This window comes from Pyrus communis, chromosome 1 (genome assembly GCF_963583255.1).
Source record: "Pyrus communis chromosome 1, drPyrComm1.1, whole genome shotgun sequence".
NCBI classification, from domain to species: Eukaryota; Viridiplantae; Streptophyta; class Magnoliopsida; order Rosales; family Rosaceae; genus Pyrus; species Pyrus communis.
In genome coordinates this window covers 7,391,243-7,413,931 of record NC_084803.1, presented here as the reverse complement: position 1 = coordinate 7,413,931, position 22,689 = coordinate 7,391,243, and the positions used below count along the sequence as shown (strand labels likewise).

Sequence of the window (22,689 nt, the reverse complement as noted above, 5' to 3'; positions counted from 1 at the left end):
CTTGGATCCGGCCCATTATTTAAAACCAAGCCCATTAAGACCAGCCCAAATCAACATTAAATTACAATTCCCGCTTGGTTTTTAAAATCCCGCTCTCTTTTATTTTTCTTTTTAAGCGAGAAAATAAAGTAAAAGAAAAATGTAAAAACTCACATTTTCTCTCAGACTTTCACATTTTCTGACCAGAGGTTAGTAAAGTGGGAAAAATGCAGGCGGAGAATTGTAGGGTTAGGGTTTCGATTAAGCTTCCGAGTTCACACCATGGATTCACCTGAAATTCCCAAAATCAAGGCCAACACTTCACCTTCCTCAGATTCTCCTCCAGTTCAAGTAAATTTATTTTTACTGCCAAATTTCAATCTTTCTGTTTTTGGATTAGGGATTTTTTTACTTCCTTATTTGTGATAATTTTTTAATCTATAGGTAGATCTTTACCCTTTATTTATACCTCCTTTTTGTTGTTATTTTTTTTAGTAAAATTATTGCCTATTTTTGTGAAATAGGTGATTTGTGGATGTGGGTTTTGGTTTAATTTTTGTGGGTTGAGGTTGGTGGGATTGGTGCTTTGTAGGGGTAGTCAAAGTTAGGGTTTTGGACATTTGGAATTTGAGGGTTTAGTGGTGTTTTGTTGGAGAAGTTGAATTTGTGATTTTGGGGTCTTTCTCAATGTGCAATGCAATCGGTTTTCTGCGAGTAATTGATGATCAAACGTTGAGTCGAGGCGTTAGTAGTTTGTCATTTCTGTTTCTGAATTGAGCATTGCCAATGTTGGTCGGAAATTGAATCTTTTATTCATATATGTTTCCTCTAATTCAGGAGTCACCAGTCTTCAGTTACATAAACAATTTATCACCAATACAGCCTGTGAAGGCTTCACATGCAGTGCAAGGGTTCCCGGGACTTAGCTCTCCTCCTCTTGTGTTCACGTCACCACGCATAAATACACTCCGGGAAACAAGTTTCCTGAAAAGGTCCGGTATACATTGAATTCTAGTTCCAATTGTTTTTTCTTGGGCAGTCTCTTTGTTGTTTCCGTGTTTGCTCACCTTGACAGTTTCTTTATTTTTACCAGGCCTCAATACCCGCAATTATCCAGTGTAGGAAAAACGAAAGCACATGATGAAGCCAAAAAGTTTGTTGATGTTCCAGTTGATTCCAAGAAACATATCACCCAACTGCAGATGGGATTGATTACTGATACTCAGGACTGTGAGACCAACAGTTCCTCGGAGGGTGTCGATGAATACTTAGCTGATCCCATGGAGATGGACTGTACGAATTCTTGTCAATCAGTCAATCCATGTTTGAAAGAATCTATCAATGCATCTGAATCTGAGGCACCACCAGAGAAGGCTAAAGAGGACCTTGATGGAAAGCAATTTGATCCAAAACCTGTGAAAAATAAAGTGCATAGTGATGGTGAGTTGCCATCTTCTGAGTGCCCAAAGGTTGGATCCGGCTTATCCATCGATAATGCTTTCAATGGGGAGTATCACCTAGGTTTTCATAATCAGGTAACTTCAGATTCTTGGCTTTACATTATAAGGAAAAGGACTAGGACATTTGATTACAAGGGATGTGATTGTTCCACATGTTCTTACGATTGATCCAACTTTTAAGTTACAGGGTATTGGAGGTAGACAGCAGGATGATTGTGATCATAACCCTCCATCTCCTCCTGGACGTTTGCAGATTGGTCAGGTGTATGAGGATTGTACCGAGAAGGTTGGTGGAACCTCAAAGGGAATGATTGGAAACATGATATTGCATGCTCCTAATAAGGTATGCCATTTCATATGAGTTTTTAGATACTGTATGCTGCTAGGATATATTTAATTTTTCTTGTATAATAACCACAAGATTATTGTAGGCCAAAAATGACCAAGGTGGCATGCATAGACGTTGCCTTCAGTTTGAAGAGGCACCTCCTTGTGCCACTGGAAAAGGAGACAGTTCTTCTGTAGAGAAAGTTAACAATTCAGAACCACCTGCCAGCACAGCAGAATTGGAGATTGTGCAAGTACCTAATGCAGCAACTTCCAAGAGACAGATGGGAGCCTCATTGCCACCTCGGTATGGTGGAAGCTCTCCTTTAACTGTTCCCAAACCATCAGGTATTGGCTTGCATCTAAATAGCATAGTCAATGCTGCACCTGTTGTTCGTGGTGCAACAACCATAAAATTAGCAGATCACTACATTGGTGTGCAAGTTATGAAATCATCATCTGTTGTGAACCACCATTTACCTGAGAATGTGAGGGATGAAACTGAGAATTCAATTGCCGCAAGCTCCTCCATCACCCAGTCTCCCGATACTGTGGAATTTGAGCGTCATGGATCTCCATCCGAGAAGAGCAAATTAGATTCTCAGAATGTTGATAGTTATATGGAGTTGAACCAATCTAGCTCACAAAAGAAAAGGTCAGAGGCATGGTCTTTTATGTAGTGTGGTAAGATTCATTCATCATATCCATCTGCAGTTCAAATATGTGTTTGTGTATGACCCTCCAGGAAAAAAACACCAAGCTCTAAAGATAGTGATGGGTGCAAGCGGTGCAACTGTAAGAAGTCCAAGTGCTTGAAACTGTAAGTTGATCTACTTTTTGTTAAATATTATAAGTGCATATTTGTTTGTCACATTTTAATACATTTCTTTGCAGTTATTGCGATTGTTTTGCTGCTGGAGTCTATTGTGCCGAAACTTGTGCTTGCCAAGGATGCTTTAATATACCTGATTATGAAGATACGGTTCTTGAGACGAGACAACAAATTGAAGCCCGTAATCCACTTGCATTTGCTCCCAAGATTGTACAGCTAGTGAGTTTCCAACAAAATTGTAGTACTAACCCTTTTCGGTTACTGATGGTATACCTTAATCTTGTAAACTGAACGATTGTCTTTGCTTGTGACAGGAAGAAGAAATTCAATTTACACCAGCCTCAGCAAGACACAAAAGGGGATGCAATTGCAAAAAGTCAATGTGTCTGAAAAAATATTGTGAATGCTATCAGGTCTTGAATACTTATCTATATTTCCATGACACAGTGTTTGTTATCTTTTCTTTTCAGTTCATCTTATATTTGTGAATTGCTTCATCTCAAAGGCCAATGTTGGATGCTCCAGTGGATGCCGGTGTGATGGATGTAAAAATGTTTATGGCAGAAAGGGAGGTAAGCCTCTAAACCAAGAAACAGTGTTTCCCAATTCCATGTGATAACATTTGTAGTGTACTTGTTTTACTATGGATAACAAAGAACGTCCCCTTCATATTTATAGAATAGTGTATTCATGCCGTATAATCTACTATGTTGTGTTGTCTACTTGTTGAAACATGATTTCACATATCAATGGTCTTGATAGACAACCTAGAAACAGAATTAAGAAATCACCTAACAAATAGATCATAGAATATTACATAATTTTAGTGTATTCATTAGAAGTTACTTTTATCTAAGGCATAATGCCTAAAAGAATGGGCTTGTGAAAGTAAACTAGAAAGAATTGTTGCTTTGCTGAAAGATATATGGAACTACACACAAGTATTTGTTTGCCAGAAAAGTTGATCAGTTAGACTCTGTTTGTCTTAATACTGCACTTCAATCTCGTTTTCTATAGATTTTGTTCCAATAGAGCATGGTGTGATTAAAGACACGATCAGTGACAAAGCCGGTAAGGAAACATTTGATGAGAAGCTGGAAATGGTGGCAACAAAGAAAGATATTTTGTCTACTGATTTGTATGATTTACACAACCACACTCCATTGACGCCATCATTTCACTGCTCAGAGTAAGAATCATTGATTTTGAAGTCCCAATTATCCTGAAATGCTAAATCATAATGTGATTCTAATTAATTTTGATTGTTTATTTTCTTTTTGTCTAGTCATGCAAATAACATACCAAAATCCCCGTGCCTTCCTACAAGTTACCTTCGATCACCTGAATCTGATCTTACCATCATATCATGTTATGAAAAATCAACAAGATTCCCTCTGAGAAATTCAAAGACAGGTGGCATTCTTCTGGAGACAAGTAAAGAATTATCGAATATGGGTTATTACCACTGGCGAGAGGACTATGACAACGTTGGAGTAGCGGATACTTTTTCAACAAGATACGATGCTGCCCCCACTACATGCCATATTACTCCATTATCAGATCTTTACTCAAAGGCCTCTGCTTCTTCCACATCATCAAGAAGTGATTGGAAAAATGCTTCACAAGCGCAGCTGTGTCCTGGAAGTCAAGGTCTGTCATCTAGTAGTTCTCTTCATTGGTGCAGTTCACCAGTCACCCCAATGGCTCGGTTAGGTGGGACGAAATCTTCTCAGGGTCTTGACTTTGACAATGGGCTTTATGACTTTCTGCAAGAAGAAACGCCTGAGATACTGAAGGACAGTTCTAATCCTATTAGGTCTGTGAAAGTTAGTTCCCCCAATAAGAAACGGGTTTCTCCTCCTCACAACCACAATCATGAGCTTGGTGCAAGCTCTTCAGGGAGCTTGAGAAGTGGCCGCAAGTTCATATTGAAGGCTGTCCCTTCGTTCCCACCCCTTACCCCTTGTAGCAATTCCGAAGGTAGTGATATCATTCAGAACACTAGTAACCTTCACGATAAGGGCAGAAAGAAATGAATGGCCGTGACACTGATGGAGTCCACAGTGAGTACCTCGTCATTCCACTGCTTGCTACTCATATTATAGTTCTGAAGTTGTCATCAAAATGCTTACCTACATGTTTCTTGCTTCAGTTTTTACTCTGGGGGTGTCTCTGGTTTTTACTTTTTGCAATTGGAAGCAGAAGACATTTGCAGACATTGTTCTGTGGGCTCAGTTGTCCGGTTCGAGTGTGGAAACATCTTCAGATATCTTACAAATATTTTCCCCCCTATTTTTGTGATGTGCAGTCATTCGATTTGGTATGTAAGTGTACCAAAGTGGCAGCATTTCGCAAAGGTTATTGCATAAAATTGGAAACGCAACATTGTCATCTTGTTTCTCATGATCTTAGTTATCATTTAATTGTTGTTACAATTTTATTCCCACATTGTTAGAGGCAATGACTACTGATTGTCCCAGTTCTTGGTAATTTTTGTTATCCTTTTCTATTTTTTATAATTTCAAAAAATAAGTTAAATTCAATCTTATGGGATAACGATTTATTCGATAAATATGATGCTAAAAAATTTGTAATTTTCTTTTTTATTAAATTCAACTATGCACAGATTGGTAAGGCCACTCTGTAACTGAAGGCAAATTGGCAAGAATTTTGGAGCTCAAATGTTTATGGCATTTATTGATGAAACAGAGGTCCTATGTTTGTATTGCTTGCATAAAAAGAAACAAAAAAAAAAGAGAATTCGTTTGTGGGCTTGTGGGCTAGGGGTGAAATTTGTCGATAGGATTTGAAAAGCCAAATTGGCCCGGGCTCGGTTAGTTTGAATGCTAATCTAGGGTTTAAATCACAGTGAAAATCCAACGGCTAAATCAGGCTATGAAGTACAAAGCATAAACACTCAAATATCCATTAAGAACCATCATTCTCTACCATTTTACATGCATTACTAAAATTTCCAAAATACTGACATATTCAGAATCACTTTTATTATCAAAACAACAAAATTTTGTGGATGGGGACGAAGAGATTCCATCCAGCTCCCATCCCCTACCCTAAACAAACATGGATACAAAGCTCGTAGCAACCGGGCAACCAGGACTCGAGTACAAGAGTGAGCCTCGGTTAGAAAGTTATTGCAAGGAAAAGAGAGTACCACGGAGAGTGAGATAGAGATCACAAGGCACTAGTAGCTATAAGAAATGCCACCACCATGTATATATGCCCATACCACCGTCTAATGTAGTATGCCCCTTCTAATCTTCTATTTTTTTATTTTTATTTTTTATAATCTCCTCGTTTGTATTCCCTGCGCTAACTCACCATTCCCAGATATCTTCCGCTAGTAAGATCGGGATCCCTCAAGCCCCAGACTAGAAGTTAGCCAAGTACAAACGTCATCGGTCTCTTCAGGGATTGTGTAGTGACCCAGCCTGCACTGCCAAACTAGGTAAGCATTCAAGAAATTGATACTGAAAAGAACAAGACAAGTCCTTGAGGACGTATGACATACCCGTTGTATTTTCTAAACATGAGATTTCTAAATCCTGCTGAATTCAAAGTCTGCGCAGATTTCTCTCCATGTTCATATGCGACCACATCATCACCTGCAATGAAGAATTAAGGCATCCTTGGAAGTTGCAATTATAACCAATTAAGACGAGCAGGCAACTGGAAACTTGCAAATTCTTCAAAATTACTTATGGAAGGGGAGGTAGGGGAAGAGATTCTACCAAATAACTGAAGCTATACTACCAAATATGAGAAGAATATGTTTACCTAAGCCATGACATAACAAAATGGGCAAGAATGCTGCATGCCTTGCAGCCTCGTGTGACCTTTCCATCCGGTTCGTCAAAGTTCTGCCACACAAAAAGAAAGACGGATGAACTGACTGCTTATAACAGAATGTGTAGGTTGTGCTGATGTGTTGTACATGAGCAATTTTAAGTCAGTGCGCAATGCGCATATGAAAGAGGCCAAACCTTGAACACGGAAGCCAGCCACTTAAACCAACAATTGCACTTAGGTTAACTGGGTACGGGTTTCCATTCCCATATTGCCCTAAAACACGGCACGTGGCTGAGTAGAGGGCAGTTGCAGCACCCATACTGAAGCCACCAACACCAAGTTTTACTGTTCATGATAGTAAAAAGTAACGAGTCATACAAAAGAATTCGTAATTCCAATCAGCAAAAAATACCTCAAGAACACATCATTTTACACAGTCGATCATTTTATAAGACTATCCGACTCCCAACTTAACAAAACTTCATCAGTTATTTCCCCCATAGAATTTGTTGTAATAGCTAAACAACCAACTTCCTCTGCTAATAGTTCTTTGTTGAAAGTTACCATATCATTGATTGCGTAAATTTGCTAATCACAAGAACCTTCTTGGAAAAATAAGGTTAGAGACATTTCAATAGCAAAGGTGAAGATCAAGAGAGAGTATGCAATTCACTTGATAAAAATCAATTATGCAATGAACTTGTTCCATGACACAAACAAAATTAAATGAACTGGATGAAGAAAATGCAGGAGATAATAGGAGAACTGATCATTTATACTTTTTCTCAGGTAACTCATGGCTCATGAGAGCTGTATGAACAAGAAGGCAAATAAGTTCACTATAGAACAGTGGAGGTTGGAATTTACAGAGAAATTTGACTATTTTCCCAATTCCCCGAACTCTTTACGTTTTAATCTTTTAAGTCTACCAAGATTTATCAGCCGCCCAAATATTTTATGTTAAATCCTTTAACTGTACACGTTTCTAACAACTGTAACTAAATACTAGAGTTAGAGCTTTCAAGAGAACTTACTATCAGCAGGCTCTGTTGACAAAAGATTTGCGACATGCGCTGCTGAGGCATCTAACCCCTCCATATCATCAGGAGCATCTTCTGAAATTTCTCCCATGTCAAACCCTGTAATAAATCACTTGAACACTTTAGACTATGCGTTACATATATTTTAGGCAATCATTGTCCATGTGATAAAGCTCAAAGCCAACCTGGACTTGATGGTGGTTTTCAGAAAAAAAAAGATAAATACGGAAACTAAAACAATCTTACAAGCAGTGCAAGGGAATCCGCCAAATAGAGCTACAGGTCGAGAAGGAGCAGTAGGGCAAATCCACTTAATCTGTATAATAAGTTCAACAAATACAGATAATAAATTCTATTAACCAAACTTGGCAGCATATTCTGTAATAATAGAAGGTTTAAGACTGCTGGTGATGAATGTTGCTTAATGGTACAATGAAACTTAAAGTTACCATCCTTACATTAGGAAGAGGAAGGCTTTCCAAGAGCTGGGACCAACTGCAAAACAAAGCACACAGTGGGAAATCCAACTTAGTCACTACTCAGTACTCACTAACCACACTCGTCAAATGAGCAAAATCTGAGCTGGAATAACATAGTATTTTGAGTCCAATAGCTACGAAAACAATTTAGGAAACACTTCTTAAAATCATATACAATATAATTTTGGGAGCACATATAATCAAAATAAGCATAAAACTAATCAATAATTGTAGAATTCTGATGCTTTCAAATGTCCTAGCTCAAAATGGTCCAATCATCCTTCGTTAAAACGAATATTTGAGATTAATTAGTCCTGAATTAGTACTATGTCAATTAGTAATTAGTATATTTCAACTTGATTATCAGCTTAAATGGCAACTAAGCTAGTCAAAAAGTGGTCCCCTATTCTTGTCATTGGAATATTCAAATACTTGATTCAAGACTTCTCCGTCAGGACTCAGAGTGAAACAAAAAGGAAGAAAAAGACAACTAATCACATTGTACTCAGGATTCAGTTAGATTCTAATTGCAACAGAGTTCAAGGAATTAGTTAAATAACAGACTTTTCCAGATCAGGACAAAGACATTGACATTGTCCAGCTTCCCCTCCTTTGTCTTTTATGTGCAACAAACAAGTCCACCATTCTCTTACAAGAATATGCTCATTTAAATGGAAAAGGAATCACACTCACGCCAAGTGTTTCATATAAAGAAGGAATATCAGGCTCACATAGATGACAATTATAAAACTGCGCATTCTTAACATCATAAATATTGATCCATGCACGTCCGCAATCCATGATTAGCTATAATTTGATCATGCATAAGAACTTAAGTTCCACTGATGGATCGGTTTACATGGACTAAGTTTCACCTAAAGCGATGACAAATTGTAACAAAATGCAAAGAGTGTTTTCAAATCACAATAGAACATATGATAGTCTGCAAAAGAATAGCCGTAGTACCTTGAACCCTTATCACCAAGGCCATGTAGCCAAACTATAGTTGCTTGGTGTCTCCCTTTAGGCCTCACTACATGGGTCCTTCCAAACTCAAACGCCCTGCTACCAGTTCTACTACCTGACATATTGCAGCAGCAAATTGTCACAACATAAAATCAGTAGGCCTAATATAATCAGAATATCGGCAAGAGCCAAGATAACTAGTTGTTGCAAGCTAATTTACTCCATATACAAACGAAATAGACACCAGCAGACAAAAATGACTAACCAGAAGCGGCGTTGGAGCTATTGTAGCTCATTCTCTCTGCACGAAATGCACACCGAAGAGTCTTCCTACAATTGAGAAACTCAATATTGGCTTTATCTATTTATACCAATGAAAGGGGGTGCACATGTAATAAAACCCATGAATCTGCATAAGTCCTAAGACAAGTTAAACAGTGGTTCTAATCAACAATATCAGAAAGGGAAAGGCACCCAGAGAAGAAGAAGGGACAGGATAAGCTAGGAGGATTTATGAGCACAAAAATGCAGAAAAAATGAACTATCAAAGTCTTTTGGAGTGTGCAATGCTCATTGCTCACAGAGATTGAAAGCAAAGAATCTAATGCTAGTTGGCAGCAGGCAAAGTAAAGCACTTCCAGCTACAGCAACCCAAGAATACAAAACCACAAATGGATTTTCTTTCTGAAATAAGAAGGAAAGTTCCATTCTTTTTTCAAATAAATTAAAAAAAAAAAAAAAGACATTTTGAAAGATACCCATTAAATAAAAATAGAAGTTTGAAATGTTTCACTAGTTGAACGAGGTAATGAAATTGCAGGTGCTGAAAATGATCTGCGATATATATTATTATTGAATAATAAATATTGCAAGTGAGAAAGAAAAGTGGGGTTTGAGCTTTTTAATTTAGTACCAACCTGGTTCCCAAAAGAATAATGGCTTTTTCTCTTTCTTCTTACTTCTCTGTGTTTTGCTTTTCTTTGTTTCCCACAACTTTCTCTCTCAGAGTCTCAGCCTCTGTTCTCACTCCTTTTCCTTTTTTGTTTGTTCATATGAATCAATCATACCTCAAAAACCACCTACAAACACACAGGCGGTGAAATTTACAAGGTCTGAAAACTACTCATTTTCTTACAGTTTTTTGCCAAATGCCCAGACCAAAATGCCCTTCCCATGTCCCACCACTTGTTTATAATTTACCAGAGTTTTCCATCTTTCTTTTTTTTTTTTGTAATTTTTGCAAATATCTTATTAGAAAGATAAAAAAAAATTGATTTTCACGCTCTTTTTTATCCAATTACATTTTCTCTTTTATTTTTAACCATAAGATTGAAAATATTTAATCTACACACAATGGAATTAAAAGAGTTTTGAATCCGAAACAAAGTGGATTGAGGAGGAAGGACACTGATGAGATGTTAAACCCTAAATCGGTAAATACCTTCTTTTTCAAAATATTAAACTCCACATACCTCAATGGAGGTTGAAGATGTTTCCTGTCTTGGATTGAGTTATTGGGTTGAACTTGATACCTTTTGCTTATAAGTGGACAAAAATATTATTAAACCATGCTTGAATTCAATAGTTAAATACAAATGCAAATTCAGCAAATAAGTACTTTATAAACTATATAATAATGTTTGGAACTTTAGACGAGGGATTTCCAAGTATCAAAATATTTAAATTAAATTAGTTAAATATGTTACAAAATGAGATTAAAAATGTACTACATAAACATTACAAATCTACAAACAAAGGATTTTCAAATAACTTACAAGAAGTCATTTACCAATCCGACATTATTTAAAACTCCCTCCACATGCATTGCATGTGTAGACATCTCAATTCAAATCTCTGTCTTCCATTTCCTTTTTTTAATATCTCTCGTCGAGAAACAATGCAAGATATGCAACCCATTGGGACAATAAAGTGGTACATTAAGATTCTTCATCTTTTCTGCCTTTTTTTGGTGTGTAAATTCACCTAGTATCCTTGAGTTTGTTCCTCAGATGGCATACTTGTTTACCACAGGCAAAAGTGGCATTCCATCTGTCGAAATATAGGTGAGGCCAACTCTCATATATTTGTCAAGATGCTCGTCTAAATTGACACTCCTCCATGCTACTTGTGCTAAAATGCAATACAAAAATTATTAAACATTAACTACTAATTCTTACATTTAGTGATATTTTTCCTTTTGATTTGCTAAGCTCCAACTTTGTTGTGGTTACATTGAAAGGAATTGAAGTCGAACTTTCAATCGACCGTATACCCTAACTCAGTTACTAGTAGTACGTATTCTCCCTCTCCGCTTGAGTTAATACTATTCTTTAAAGACATATTTGCTTACACAATGAAAAAGAAAGACAGTAAATATCTTATCATACAGCTAAATTTCATGTCTCTATGAGGAATTTAGGACAAAAGAACGTCATAAAGTTTTAGTGCTTTTGTTTTATGTGACTTTTAGTTTTCCCTTTTAAGTAGTCAACTATCACTTATTGAAATCAGAATCATAGTTATCTATTTGTGCAATAAAAATTTTGGTTTACATACAAAAGTGAGACTCGCAATCTTCTTTGCATTTGGAATAATCATGGGATGGGACTCAAACAGACCTCGCACTAATGATTTTTAGCCTTATTTAACCTATAAATCACATATTCCCGTCCAACAAAGTGGATATCTGAGTGTTCCTAATCAGACGTGATTAATTTGTTAACACCATGAGTTAGACATTATAATTAGGTATTTACCTCTCTATTCATGGAAATCGAACATAAGACATCTCACTTATACATGAAAACGAATACTATTGAACCATATTACAAGTAATTATTGATTTCCTAATACAAAGCAGTCTTTACACGGAGGAGAATTCTCTACCCTCCTAATCTCTCTCCCCTTCCCTCCCCTCCTATTTAAACCGTTACGATTAAATCACGTCAATATCTTATTTTGAATTTTTTATAGAAAGAAAAAGACAAAAAGGTGAGTGTGAGGGGAGGGGAGGGAAGGAGATGGAAATAAGAGGAGAAAGAATCCTACTCCTTTTACACACCCTTTTTAGCTTTTGATTTCCACACACCCATTTAGCTTCTTACACAATCCCTTGTATTTATGGTCACCAAATTGAATAAATCAAATGAAATCAACGATTATGATTAAATAATGATGAGTAAGAAGCTAAAAATGTGTGTGAATATGACTTCCCTTTTCTGATTCCTTTGAGACTTCCCCAAACTGAAAATATAATTTGATTGCTTATAGTTTGGCATCAAAGTGTAAACACTTCAATATTGTAACCAAAATACCAAATCAATGCCTAAGAATGGCTCAAAATGGAGATTAGACTAAAGCTAATGATGCTTAACGAATAATATTTTCGGGTTGTCGAGAATTTTCTGAATTTTTATATTATTAACACATTCCACATGTTCTCCACTCTGCAGGTTCCAAGGCCTTGTTAATTATTTTATAAATAATTAATTCATCAGCTAAATGTTAGGCTGTGCCTGTGAGTCTTGTGACTATCATATGCATATATAAAATACAAGCAAGCTTCAATGTGCTTTGTTGTATATAGGGCCTACCTAGCTGCTTCTGCTGTGCTGCTGGGCCTCAAATTACTGGATTATTTTTGGGTTTTTCGATTTTGTTTTTTTAATTAATTAATTTATAAATAATTGCAATGAGTGACAACATCATGTAGTATATGGTCGAAGGAGTGTGGCCTTGATCATGCCTAAGTAATCCCTCATCAGTCATGAGCAGCTCGGCTCGTTTGTTAGGAGGAAAAATGTAAGTGATGGGTTTTCAAGTGCAGAAATGAGTTTGTTTGAGAATAAGATGAATGAAGGTAAGAAATCAAATAAGATGACGCGCTACACAAAATTGGGGATACAATGAGATAAAATTTTCAGAATCTTTTTAGAAATTAAAAAAAAAAAAAGTTTAGAAAATAATTTATAAATTTCAAGTTCTAGATAAGAAATCATACAAGAGATGTTGTGACTTGATATGATGCTCCGAAAATATTGTGTAAGATAAACTAAAATTTTAAATTCTATCAGTAGTGTCATATTTGGACATGGTTTTAGTATTGTAAGCTTGATACATATTGTTGGCTCATTCTTTGATAATTTAGACTTTAGAATCTAGTTCATACTCAACAAGATTCCAAAGCCTTATTTGCAAGGGGTCATGAGTTTGATTCTCATTCCGCCCTTCTGTGTTGGTTCATAGAAAATAGTAGAGCTGCACCTATATGATGGGGTTACAGGCTTGCAACTCATCATTTACATATTGCTTTGATAGTAACCTTTTTTATTTTTAGTTTTTTATTTTCATGAGGTTGTGGGATCCAAATTTAGAGGTCTACTTTTGATTCTTTCCAAGTATTTTCGACTTGGTTTGCAGTTTCTTTTGTTCCTTGCTTGGTCTGTTCCCTTTGCATCTTTTGCAACCCGTTGGTTTTAAGGCTTTTTGGGTGCTTGTTTCTTCTTGCTGCTTTGTAATTTGGCTCTTTGCATGGGAGCTCGCCCTTTTGTCTCTTTATTTGGTGTTACTACATTATTTATTTACCAATAATAAAACATATATGAAATTTTTATTATCTAGTTTATGTATCAAATTAAAAAAAATAGAGATGATTATGATAGCTCCGCGGTTGACAGTGGTGTTATTGCAAATAGTTTGTATAGTGGTGGCAAATAAGATATGTAATTGCTACATGGTCAGCTGTGTTTCCTTTTCAGCTGGCCAGCAGATGCTATCAATTCGATATTTCGGCTTTTTATATGCTCCGAGGGACCCTATTCTTTGAGATTTTTTAGCCGTTAGATATTATATCGAAACTTGTGATATTATTAAGTTTATTGAAATTTTCTGTAAGAAATCAGAATCTGAAAATCTCTCTAGTAGAGATAGAATTCAACATTACAAAGCTTTTATCCTTTCAATAATCTGTTGAGCAATTTGTAGCGTCAAAATCTATGAATTTTAAGCCATTTCAATTTGTCCAGCAGCTGCTCTACTTTTGGCAACTGATGATTCAATATCATATCCTCCAAACCTTGAATTGTCAAGCTTTTCGCCTTGTCCCCAGACAGCATAGGCTTCTTCCCCATGAGCTGCTTCATCACCAATCTCCATATCCTCCGCGGACATCCGTAGCGGCACTAATAACCGAATCAGGTTACATATAATGCTTGTAACCACAACATTTAGTGTCACAATGTAAAAGATCCCGAGCAGTTGGATTCCCACTTGACGAAAGCCGGTGTGCACGTGGGGACCTCCCATGTGGAAACCATAGAATAGGCCAACATACGTTCCGTATGAGGTATAGAACAAGAAGCTAAGCCGCGGGTGGGCAAAGAGACCGGTGAGGATTCCACCAAGGGCGCCGGCGATGGCATGAGTGTGGAAGACAGCCATTGTGTCGTCAACTTTCTGAAGGAGAGAAGATCTCTTGTGGACAATCATCATGGTAAACCAAGGGATTGAGCCAGAAAATAACCCCATTAGTATTGCTGCCCAGCCTTGCACAACACCTATATAGGAGATTGAAAATGCAACCGTGGCTATTAGTATCTGGTACCGGAATTTGATACTCCAAACCTAAAACTTAACTTCTAAGAAAATTGAGCAGAAGTGAGATTTTATCATGGCGTTGTGCCTCTTAAAGACAAGATGTCCTGCATAAAGAATTTATGTGACGGATACGCAAAATTGTAGATTTTGTGAACTTACCAGCAGCAGGGGTGATGCAAACTAAACCAGTGATCATTCCCTGAACTGCCCCTATGACCGAAGGTTTACGGAAGAAAGTGATGTCAAGCAAGAGCCAAGTGAGCAAACTGGTAGCAGTGCAGACATGAGTGTTCAGCACAGCCAAGGAGGCATCAACACTGACCACGTAAGGGTCTCCGCCATTAAACCCTGTCCAGCCCATCCAGAGAAGTCCTGCACCAGTCAACATAAGAAGAATGTTGTTGGGAGGAAAACTTGCCCTGTCTTTCTTCGAACGTGGACCAACCTGCATCGCGAATTAGACCCCGAATCAAATCATACTTCTTAAGAAGTTTCTGGTTTTGAGACATGTATTGCAAACATGTTTGAAAAGAGGAGACTTCAGAGGGTAAGAGAAAGTAATTTTGCTACAAAATGTGCTCCGCATAAAAGTTTAGCAATTGAAAAGATACCTAGCGTAGTGTAACTGTTAATATTAGTGAGAAACACTTAATGAATCAAACTACATAAAGAAGAAAAGAACCTCGCCTGTCAACTATTAATGTTCGATGCAATGATATTCGAGTCCAATAACAGTTTAGTCCAGTTTTTCTTTTTCATCGAGAAGGTGCTTATTGTTTTCTACTATGATAGAGATTTCCGAGGGACTTATTTATGAAGACCCCGGAAAAAGAAAGAGCAAAAAGAAGAATGAGAAAGAAGGGTTTTCCTACCCAATAGGCAGCTGTGAACCCAGCAACACCAGAAGAAAGATGGATCACATACCCACCAGAATAATCAATGAGTCCTTTCCTGGACAGAAACCCTTTAGGGCTCCAAATACTAAAAGCTCCAATGGTGTATGAAAAAGTTAGCCATAGAGGCACAAACAACATCCAAGCATAAAAGTTCATCCTTCCCAAAAGTGCCCCAGCAATTAAAATCAAAGTAATTGCTGCAAACACAAATTGGAAATAAACCATTGTGGCATTTGGTATTTTCCCCATAAATGCCTGCCCCAAGAGATACTGCTGGTTAAGTGCCACGTCAGGTTTCCCCCAAAACCGAAGACCCTTGATTAGGACATCCCCAAATGACATTTGGTATCCCCACGCAACCCAACAAATAAGAACACAAGCAAATGCATAGAGTGCCATGAAGGCCGAGTTCACAGCCCATTTCTTCTTCACCGCGCCACCGTATAGGATTATGAGCCCCGGGACACTCTGGAGGCCAACCAAAGTTGCGGCCGTCAGCTGCCACGCGTTGTCACCTTTGTTCATCCATGCCGGACTGGCATCATCCGGTATGAGGTTAATAGGCAAAGGAGCGTATGTGATGTTGCTCATTTTGTTTCCTTATCACAACCCAAAAAAATGTCACACACAAGCACTCAAAAGGTGCTTAAGCTTGAGTAGTTCGTAGAGAACGTGAGGATTTAGCACCAACTAAGCAGTGCTTTTATTATAGAGATTAGGGTTTTGATTCTCACGAAAAAAGCTGTCAGTGTGATGTATAATTTTTGGTGTTATTTGATTGATTCGTGTTGTTGCTAAACAATGTGTCCCCTTTTTTGTGTATTAGGTGTCCGACTGCTACATGTAGTTTTGGACATTTGGCGGGCATTCCAACCATTTAACTGTATCTTCATAGATGCCTCGGCCGTTTAGCTCGCTCCCAGTCATAGACTACAGAACATCATACAAAGAGGTGAAAAATGATTTAAACATTGGTTAAGAATAATGTTACACTTACTATAATAAAATTAAAACTTACTATCACACGTGTATCCTATTTTTATTATATCGTGTATATCCTTTCTGTGGACAAAATAAGACTAGAAGACAAGCAATATTAAGTTCTAGAATTCCAAAGGTTATGGGAATTACCAAAACCAGGAAAAAAGAAAAGAGAGAGAGAGAATGGGATGGGAGGGGAGGGGTTCAAATTGGAATCACCGCTTATAATTCTAGGCGTTACAAATATCGACAATAAATTTGAGGGCTTGAATATAGACAAAAATCCATATTAAGATAAATTTTTTACTTTGGCGAACATTTTGGATAAAAACGCACACCATAAACATATGTATTTTGTTTTATTTTGCGTTGGATTTAGGAAAATACTTACATGTATTAATGCAATTATCATTCAACGGTTAAATAATAATTATATTAAATACATGTATTTATATAATTTATATATGGCCGTCAAATGATGTTTATATTAAATACATATAAGTATTGTAATCAATTTTTTAAAACGTACCGAAAGAATATGTGTTGTATATACTATATTCAGTGTGGGTTGTGGCTTCGGATGAATAAAATAATTTCAGCTAAGAAAAGATGAAAGAATGATTCAAGACATGTTGCTTTCTTTCGAAGTGTTTCTGTCGAGAACTGATTTATAAAAAAGATATGTAAATAAGTCTTATGAATATATTCAACCTGGCCAATCAATGTTTGCACAACTAAAAGAAAAACTACACACATTAGATGACTTTTTTGGTACTTAAGATTGAATTTAGACTGAATAACTCAATAGACCTCAATAGATTTAAGGAATAAATAAAAATGTTGTACAAATTTCAAGCATGAATGAGTTGAATCGTGATGGAAAGTTTCAAGAGTAATTCTTACTTTACTATTGTGCAGTATTTTTGTCACATCCCGGCCTGGGCGGGACCATTTCTCTGGTCCGATTCCACCGTAGCATGATATTGTCTGTTTTGGGCCCTCCAGCACACCCTCACGATTTTGTTTCAGGGAACTCACATGAGAACTTTCCAGTGGGTCACCCATCATGTGAGTGCTCTCGTGCGCCACTCGCTTAACTTCGGAGTTCCCATGGAATCCGAAGCCAGTGAGCTCCCAAAAGGCATCGTGCTAGGTAAAGATGAGAATATACATATAAGGATCACTCCCTTGGGCGATGTGGGATGTCACAATCCACCCCCTTTTGGGGCCCAACGTCCTCATTGGCACACCACGGCCAGGGTTAGGCTCTGATACCAAATTGTCACATCCCGGCTCGGGCTGGACCACTTCTCGGGCCCGACTCCACCGTAACACAATATTGTCCGCTTTGGGCCCCCATCACACCCTCACGGTTTTGTTTCTGGGAACTCAGACGAGAACTTCCCAGTGGGTCACCCATCATGAGAGTGCACTACTCGCTTAACTTCGGAGTTCCCATGGAACCCGAAGCCAGTGAGCTTCCAAAAGGTCTCGTGCTAGGTAAAGATGAGAATATACATATAAGGATCACTCCCCTAGGCGATGTGGGATGTCACAATTTTGGTTTTCAAACTTTCATACAACTTTTTTTCATCTTAATCTCATACCAAAATAAAGATTGTGTGATATTTTCATATTTATATTAAATTTTTCATCAGAATCAGTATTAACGCGTGACATGACGCTCACATGAACAACAACAATGCAGAATCATGGCATGGTGAGCCCAACGTGGACATATGACTGCAAAATATATTTTTTGGCAAAAAAAAAAAAAATAATAATAATAGGATATTATGACAGGTCCATGGAATTTCCCTAGGCCCCGTGCAATTTTTTTTAGGCCTTATTATTTTATTAAAGGAAAACTATCCACTTTCACCAGATGATAGTAGGATGGTAGTTGGTTTTTTATTTCGACGATATACTTACATCAAATGGTAGGAGATTTGGCTTAGACGCACAACAAGACAATTCTAATAATCTGGTATTGAACTTGCAATTAATGAGATTTTTCACTTTTAAATAGAGAGAAATATCACTAAAATGTAAATTTGTAATGTTAAATAACCACATAAAAAAATCTTAGAGGTCATTCGTTCTACTTCTAGTACCACCCTCACCCAAACACGCGAAAAACTTTCCAAGAGATCATTCATCCACTAGTACCCTCTGCCAAACATTTTATAAGGTTCACTAACATGCATGGGTAAACAAACATGAACAGAGCCCCATTTTGATACAACAAACCGTTTTAATTGTCGGTATTATATGAACTCTTTTTAGTTATCTAAAAACACTTATTTGGAAATGTTTTTGAAATAATTGAAAGTATCCAACTTTTACCGAAAATCCCTTCACATATAAAGTTGGCATGTCATGACTGACAACTATACAAAACAAGTTTTAAGTTTTAACAAATAACATAGAAATTCAAACTAACAAGAGCTCTCTCCTATCAATTTAGTTTTATTTTATTCGATATTTCAATTAATCTAACTGCGAAGAGAGGGATTTGAACTTGGAGGCAAAGGGGCAATTACACTTGTAGCTAACTTGGCTACATCTAAGCCTGCGGGCCTGCGCTCTCTACAACCAGTTACCACTGAGAAAACATGGGGTTTCCATCAACATAAGAATCCAAGTCATCGTCCATGATCTTCTTCATCAGCAAAGCCGCCTTCTCTCGGGCTCTCGGTGATCCTCTGACCGAAATATCAGCTACCAAAGTTGAGAAGTCCGGCAGCCTCAAAGCGTCTCTCACGCAGCCCTCACTTTCATCAAACAGGAGCAGGAGGATTTCAGCCGCACCTTCCTTACTCAGCATGCACCTCCCTTTTAACACTTCTACCATTGAGCTCACAATCTGGTCGGTTTTGCTCAAAGCATTCAGTCCTTCATCAAACCTCGCAAGAAGGCCAAGAACCTGGAGAGAAGTTCCGGCTAGATCCTCGCTGTCACTGCTCTCCACCACTTGGATGAGCGCTTGAACAGCTCCTTCTCTCACTGCCAAAGTGCAGTTCCCGTGGAACCGAACAAGCTCAGCTAGAGAGCTGAGGAGGTGATGGATGGCAGGGCTGCGAGGGCCGGAAATGACCTTGACTAGTAACTGGATGGTGCCTGCTACGCCAAACTTGGCCTTGTTCTTGTCAAGCATTGCCAAACTGCAAACCAGAGAGGAAGCTACCTTGCCGGACTCCGCGGAGGTCAAAGAGGCAATTATCGAATTCAGATGTTTAAGGGTTTTAATATCCGCTAGAGATTGCTTCAGATCCGGATTCAGGGACAGATTGAAGAGGACAGACAGCGAGAGAACCTGAATGCTGTCGGAGGAAGATTTCGAGAGGGCAAGTAAGGCGAGGATGGCTCCTTCTGTCTGTGAAACCAAGCTCCTGTTTTGGGGACTCACCTTGGTGATGGAAACTAAAGTCTGGAGAGCTTTCTGCTGCACTTCGTGAGAATCCGACTGAGCCTCCGAGAGATACTGCCTGATTGCCTCGCGAACCCGAGGAGCTGACATTGTTGGGAGTACTGGTTTCAGAGCAGGGGCAGGCATGCTTAAGCAGTCTTCAGGGTTGAAGCTTTGTATACAAACTTACCAAGAAAATGATCACACAAAGTTGAGACTTAGAGACAAAAAATTCGATGATTCCAATGCTTTGTTTCATCGAATTCTTGGAAATAACCTCCAAATATCTTTGGTCTTGGGGTCCCATAACAAGCAGTATTAGAGGATATTCCAAACGCAAGGGACACTAACATCCAACAATTTATCCGCTTTACCCCTCATTTGTTACCGTCTTTGACCCCAAAACCATAGTCAATACAATGAAATGGTTTCCGCACGCACATTTTCTCATTCTCCGCACCCATGTTTACTTTTACCCTTTATTTGTTCTTTGATTTATTCACTCTAGAGTCCAAAAAAATCAAGGGTGTGCCAGGGGTGAAAAGTGGTGTGCGGTAATCGCTTCCCACTTCCAAACAAAAAGAGAAGAAGAAAAGGAGTGTAACATAAGTTTTGTTCTAAATTGTTGACGATTTCGAACAACACGTAACATCTTTCAATGGATAAATGGAAAGTAAGAGACGATTATGTAAAGGCATTATGAACCATCGATTTTTCTTTGAAAAACAATGTATTCACGATTATTTTGATCTTCGGACACAATTCAAAAATATTAGCGACTCAAAAGAATCCAGTTCTAATGAACAGACCATGAAACCAAAATTATCACCGACTGAAACATCGTCGGACACAATCTCTTAAGAACTACGGTAAACAAGCCAAAAAAGAATTATTGAAACTACACAGTATAAAAAACTGCCTCCTCGTCGCATAAATCAAATTTTTATTTGTGCAAGAAACTTGTCGGGCGGATCAATGATGACCGTCTGGAGGACCTCCTTTGCCAACCACTTCCAGCTGTTAACAGATTAGAGAAGTCGATTATTTCAAGCACAAGTTCATCTATTTACAAAAGATGTAACAGAGACTACAACGTAATAATCTACCCATACCGTAGTGAATAGACACAGAAAGAAACGACTTTCAACACGAGGAGGGATAGAAGAAAAGAATAAAAAGGAAAGAATAAGACTCAAGCCAGTCACCTTAAAAACTTGGGTACAGACAGGGCATTCATATATCCTCCCTTTCTCCAGCCAAAACCACACGACATCGTGCTCATCTTCTGCAGACATATTCAGAAATTACAGTTAGCCGAAACCTTGGAATGACTTAAGTTGACCAGGGATAAAAATATTATGCAACTAAATGGAGAACTCTACCTCCTCCTTCAATACCAGGGCATCCAACTATTCTTTTGTCATAGACAGACTTGACGATTGCAGGTGCTTCCTACAAGACCGAAAGTATAGTAGGATCAGTTACATGAGAATGTTGATTGAAGACAACCACATATTTCCAGTTAAATGGAAGATGTTGTGCACAGTTTTACACACTTTCGCATTCATTTGACATTTATGCAAGGAAATGAGCGGTAGAGCGCACAAAGAGATTTGATATTGACAAGCAAACTTTTATTCTTTCACTAAAAAGACAGGATCTCCCGCAATTATTAGGAATTTTCAAGATTAGGAACACAGTTAAAAGACTTCCACGAGCACTGGTTTACACAACTTCTAAGACAACCATCGGTCCATCACTCTTTGGCGGTTAAAAGAAGATTAAGATGATTAGTCCTTTTTTTTTTTGTTATGCGAGATGCCCTTGGCAAGCCGGGCAAGCCCATGCCATAGAACAGTGAAGCACAAAATCTGGTAACATTAAATTTCCAATCATGTTGCGAATCACATTTATGATGCATACTTGTGAATGATGCAACAAGGACATGTCAAAAATGCTTGAAGTTCCTTCCTATTTACCGACTAACTATAACAAAAATGAAATCCAAGAGATCAAATGGAACTACTACCTTGGTACCGAAGGGACCAACAGGATAATTGATTTCAAGAACGTCCCTTCCCTGCATGTAATGAGATCAACCACTAAGAGTAGCGCGTAATTAAGAAAATCTCATATCTTCATAACATTTCGATAAAATTGCAAACCAACAATCGTAATTATCAACCTCAAGCTCGGCAGCAAGTTCCTCAAGCTCGTGACCGGTAGCAGCCGGATGAACTTCTTGACGGTTTTTCTTGAGAGCTTCATATACCACAAAACGAATATAAATCAACACATTATATATAAAATCTCCAATTCTTGATACCGCACAGAGGATTAGGGTTTCAATGTGAGAAATTTTGAATTTTTGATGCGTAATGTAATCACAATCATTAGCAGGTTATCCGCTTTCTCATTTCTGAAAATTCGAAAAATAAATAAATGCGCCTACATTTTCCAGGGAACCAAACAGAAAATAACAACCTAATCGAGATCAGAACAACGTATAAATAAGGAAGAAAATGGAGACGCACCGGAGGTGGAAGCGGAGGCAATGTGGGGGGAAGAGGGAGGCGCGGATTTGGCCAACTGCGTCGACGAAGGGGAAGGCGCCGAGGAGGTTACGAACCGACGGGTGGGATTGAGAGACGAGGATCTGCGTGAGGCTGAGGCGGCGAGGTTTTGGAGCTGAACCGAGGAAGTAGATGCCACGCGCCTCCACATTTTAGCGGCCTCTCGGTGAGAATTTGTTTGGTGTTTTTGATTATTTCTCCTCTGCGGAGTGCGGGACGCAGCGATTGCCAAATTTTGTGCGCGAGAGTCACTCAGAAGCTGAATTACTTAGGATTTTGCAGCCTTTTATACCTTTTTGGTTCGTCGGATCGGGTCAGTTTTATTCTTTTGGTATCGGGTTAATC

At 38.1% G+C, this 22,689-nt stretch overlaps 5 protein-coding genes across 6 annotated transcripts; 1 reads left to right on the top strand and 4 right to left on the bottom strand.

Annotated features, from left to right (window-relative positions):
* The first annotated feature begins 140 nt into the window (after window positions 1-140).
* LOC137714387 (CRC domain-containing protein TSO1-like) lies at window positions 141-5,169 on the top strand. The gene is made up of 12 exons (XM_068453618.1): window positions 141-330; window positions 817-971; window positions 1,073-1,514; window positions 1,627-1,782; window positions 1,871-2,421; window positions 2,512-2,586; window positions 2,661-2,817; window positions 2,913-3,011; window positions 3,104-3,170; window positions 3,616-3,787; window positions 3,884-4,661; window positions 4,751-5,169. The coding sequence occupies exons 1-11, from the start codon at window positions 262-264 to the stop codon at window positions 4,632-4,634; spliced, it is 2,694 nt and encodes an 897-aa protein (XP_068309719.1). The 5' UTR covers window positions 141-261; the 3' UTR covers window positions 4,635-4,661; window positions 4,751-5,169.
* Window positions 5,170-5,526: 357 nt separating this feature from the next.
* LOC137711613 (uncharacterized) lies at window positions 5,527-9,940 on the bottom strand. Of its 2 annotated transcripts, none has more exons than XM_068450872.1 (10): window positions 9,808-9,940; window positions 9,156-9,220; window positions 8,891-9,005; window positions 7,904-7,940; window positions 7,692-7,761; window positions 7,440-7,544; window positions 6,600-6,750; window positions 6,394-6,476; window positions 6,128-6,221; window positions 5,527-6,047 (listed from the first exon to the last, which is right to left on the bottom strand). In XM_068450872.1, exons 2-10 carry the CDS (start codon window positions 9,184-9,186, stop codon window positions 5,957-5,959), a joined length of 777 nt encoding a protein of 258 aa, XP_068306973.1. In that variant the 5' UTR covers window positions 9,187-9,220; window positions 9,808-9,940; the 3' UTR covers window positions 5,527-5,956. The 2 variants fall into 2 exon arrangements, with proteins under 2 accessions (XP_068306973.1, XP_068306980.1); XM_068450879.1 differs by having other exon boundaries at window positions 9,156-9,299; window positions 9,808-9,934.
* Window positions 9,941-13,849: 3,909 nt separating this feature from the next.
* Window positions 13,850-15,972, bottom strand: LOC137728288 (ammonium transporter 2 member 5-like). The gene is made up of 3 exons (XM_068467136.1): window positions 15,358-15,972; window positions 14,645-14,930; window positions 13,850-14,445 (listed from the first exon to the last, which is right to left on the bottom strand). The coding sequence occupies exons 1-3, from the start codon at window positions 15,970-15,972 to the stop codon at window positions 13,892-13,894; spliced, it is 1,455 nt and encodes a 484-aa protein (XP_068323237.1). The 3' UTR covers window positions 13,850-13,891.
* Window positions 15,973-18,961: 2,989 nt separating this feature from the next.
* On the bottom strand, window positions 18,962-19,918 carry LOC137733704 (U-box domain-containing protein 4-like). The gene has a single exon (XM_068472899.1). The coding sequence runs from the start codon at window positions 19,916-19,918 to the stop codon at window positions 18,962-18,964; it is 957 nt and encodes a 318-aa protein (XP_068329000.1).
* A 564-nt stretch (window positions 19,919-20,482) lies between these two features.
* Window positions 20,483-22,611, bottom strand: LOC137715096 (cytochrome c oxidase subunit 5b-1, mitochondrial-like). The gene is made up of 6 exons (XM_068454322.1): window positions 22,306-22,611; window positions 21,957-22,033; window positions 21,801-21,851; window positions 21,154-21,223; window positions 20,977-21,056; window positions 20,483-20,788 (listed from the first exon to the last, which is right to left on the bottom strand). The coding sequence occupies exons 1-6, from the start codon at window positions 22,493-22,495 to the stop codon at window positions 20,744-20,746; spliced, it is 513 nt and encodes a 170-aa protein (XP_068310423.1). The 5' UTR covers window positions 22,496-22,611; the 3' UTR covers window positions 20,483-20,743.
* Between the last annotated feature and the right edge of the window lie 78 nt (window positions 22,612-22,689).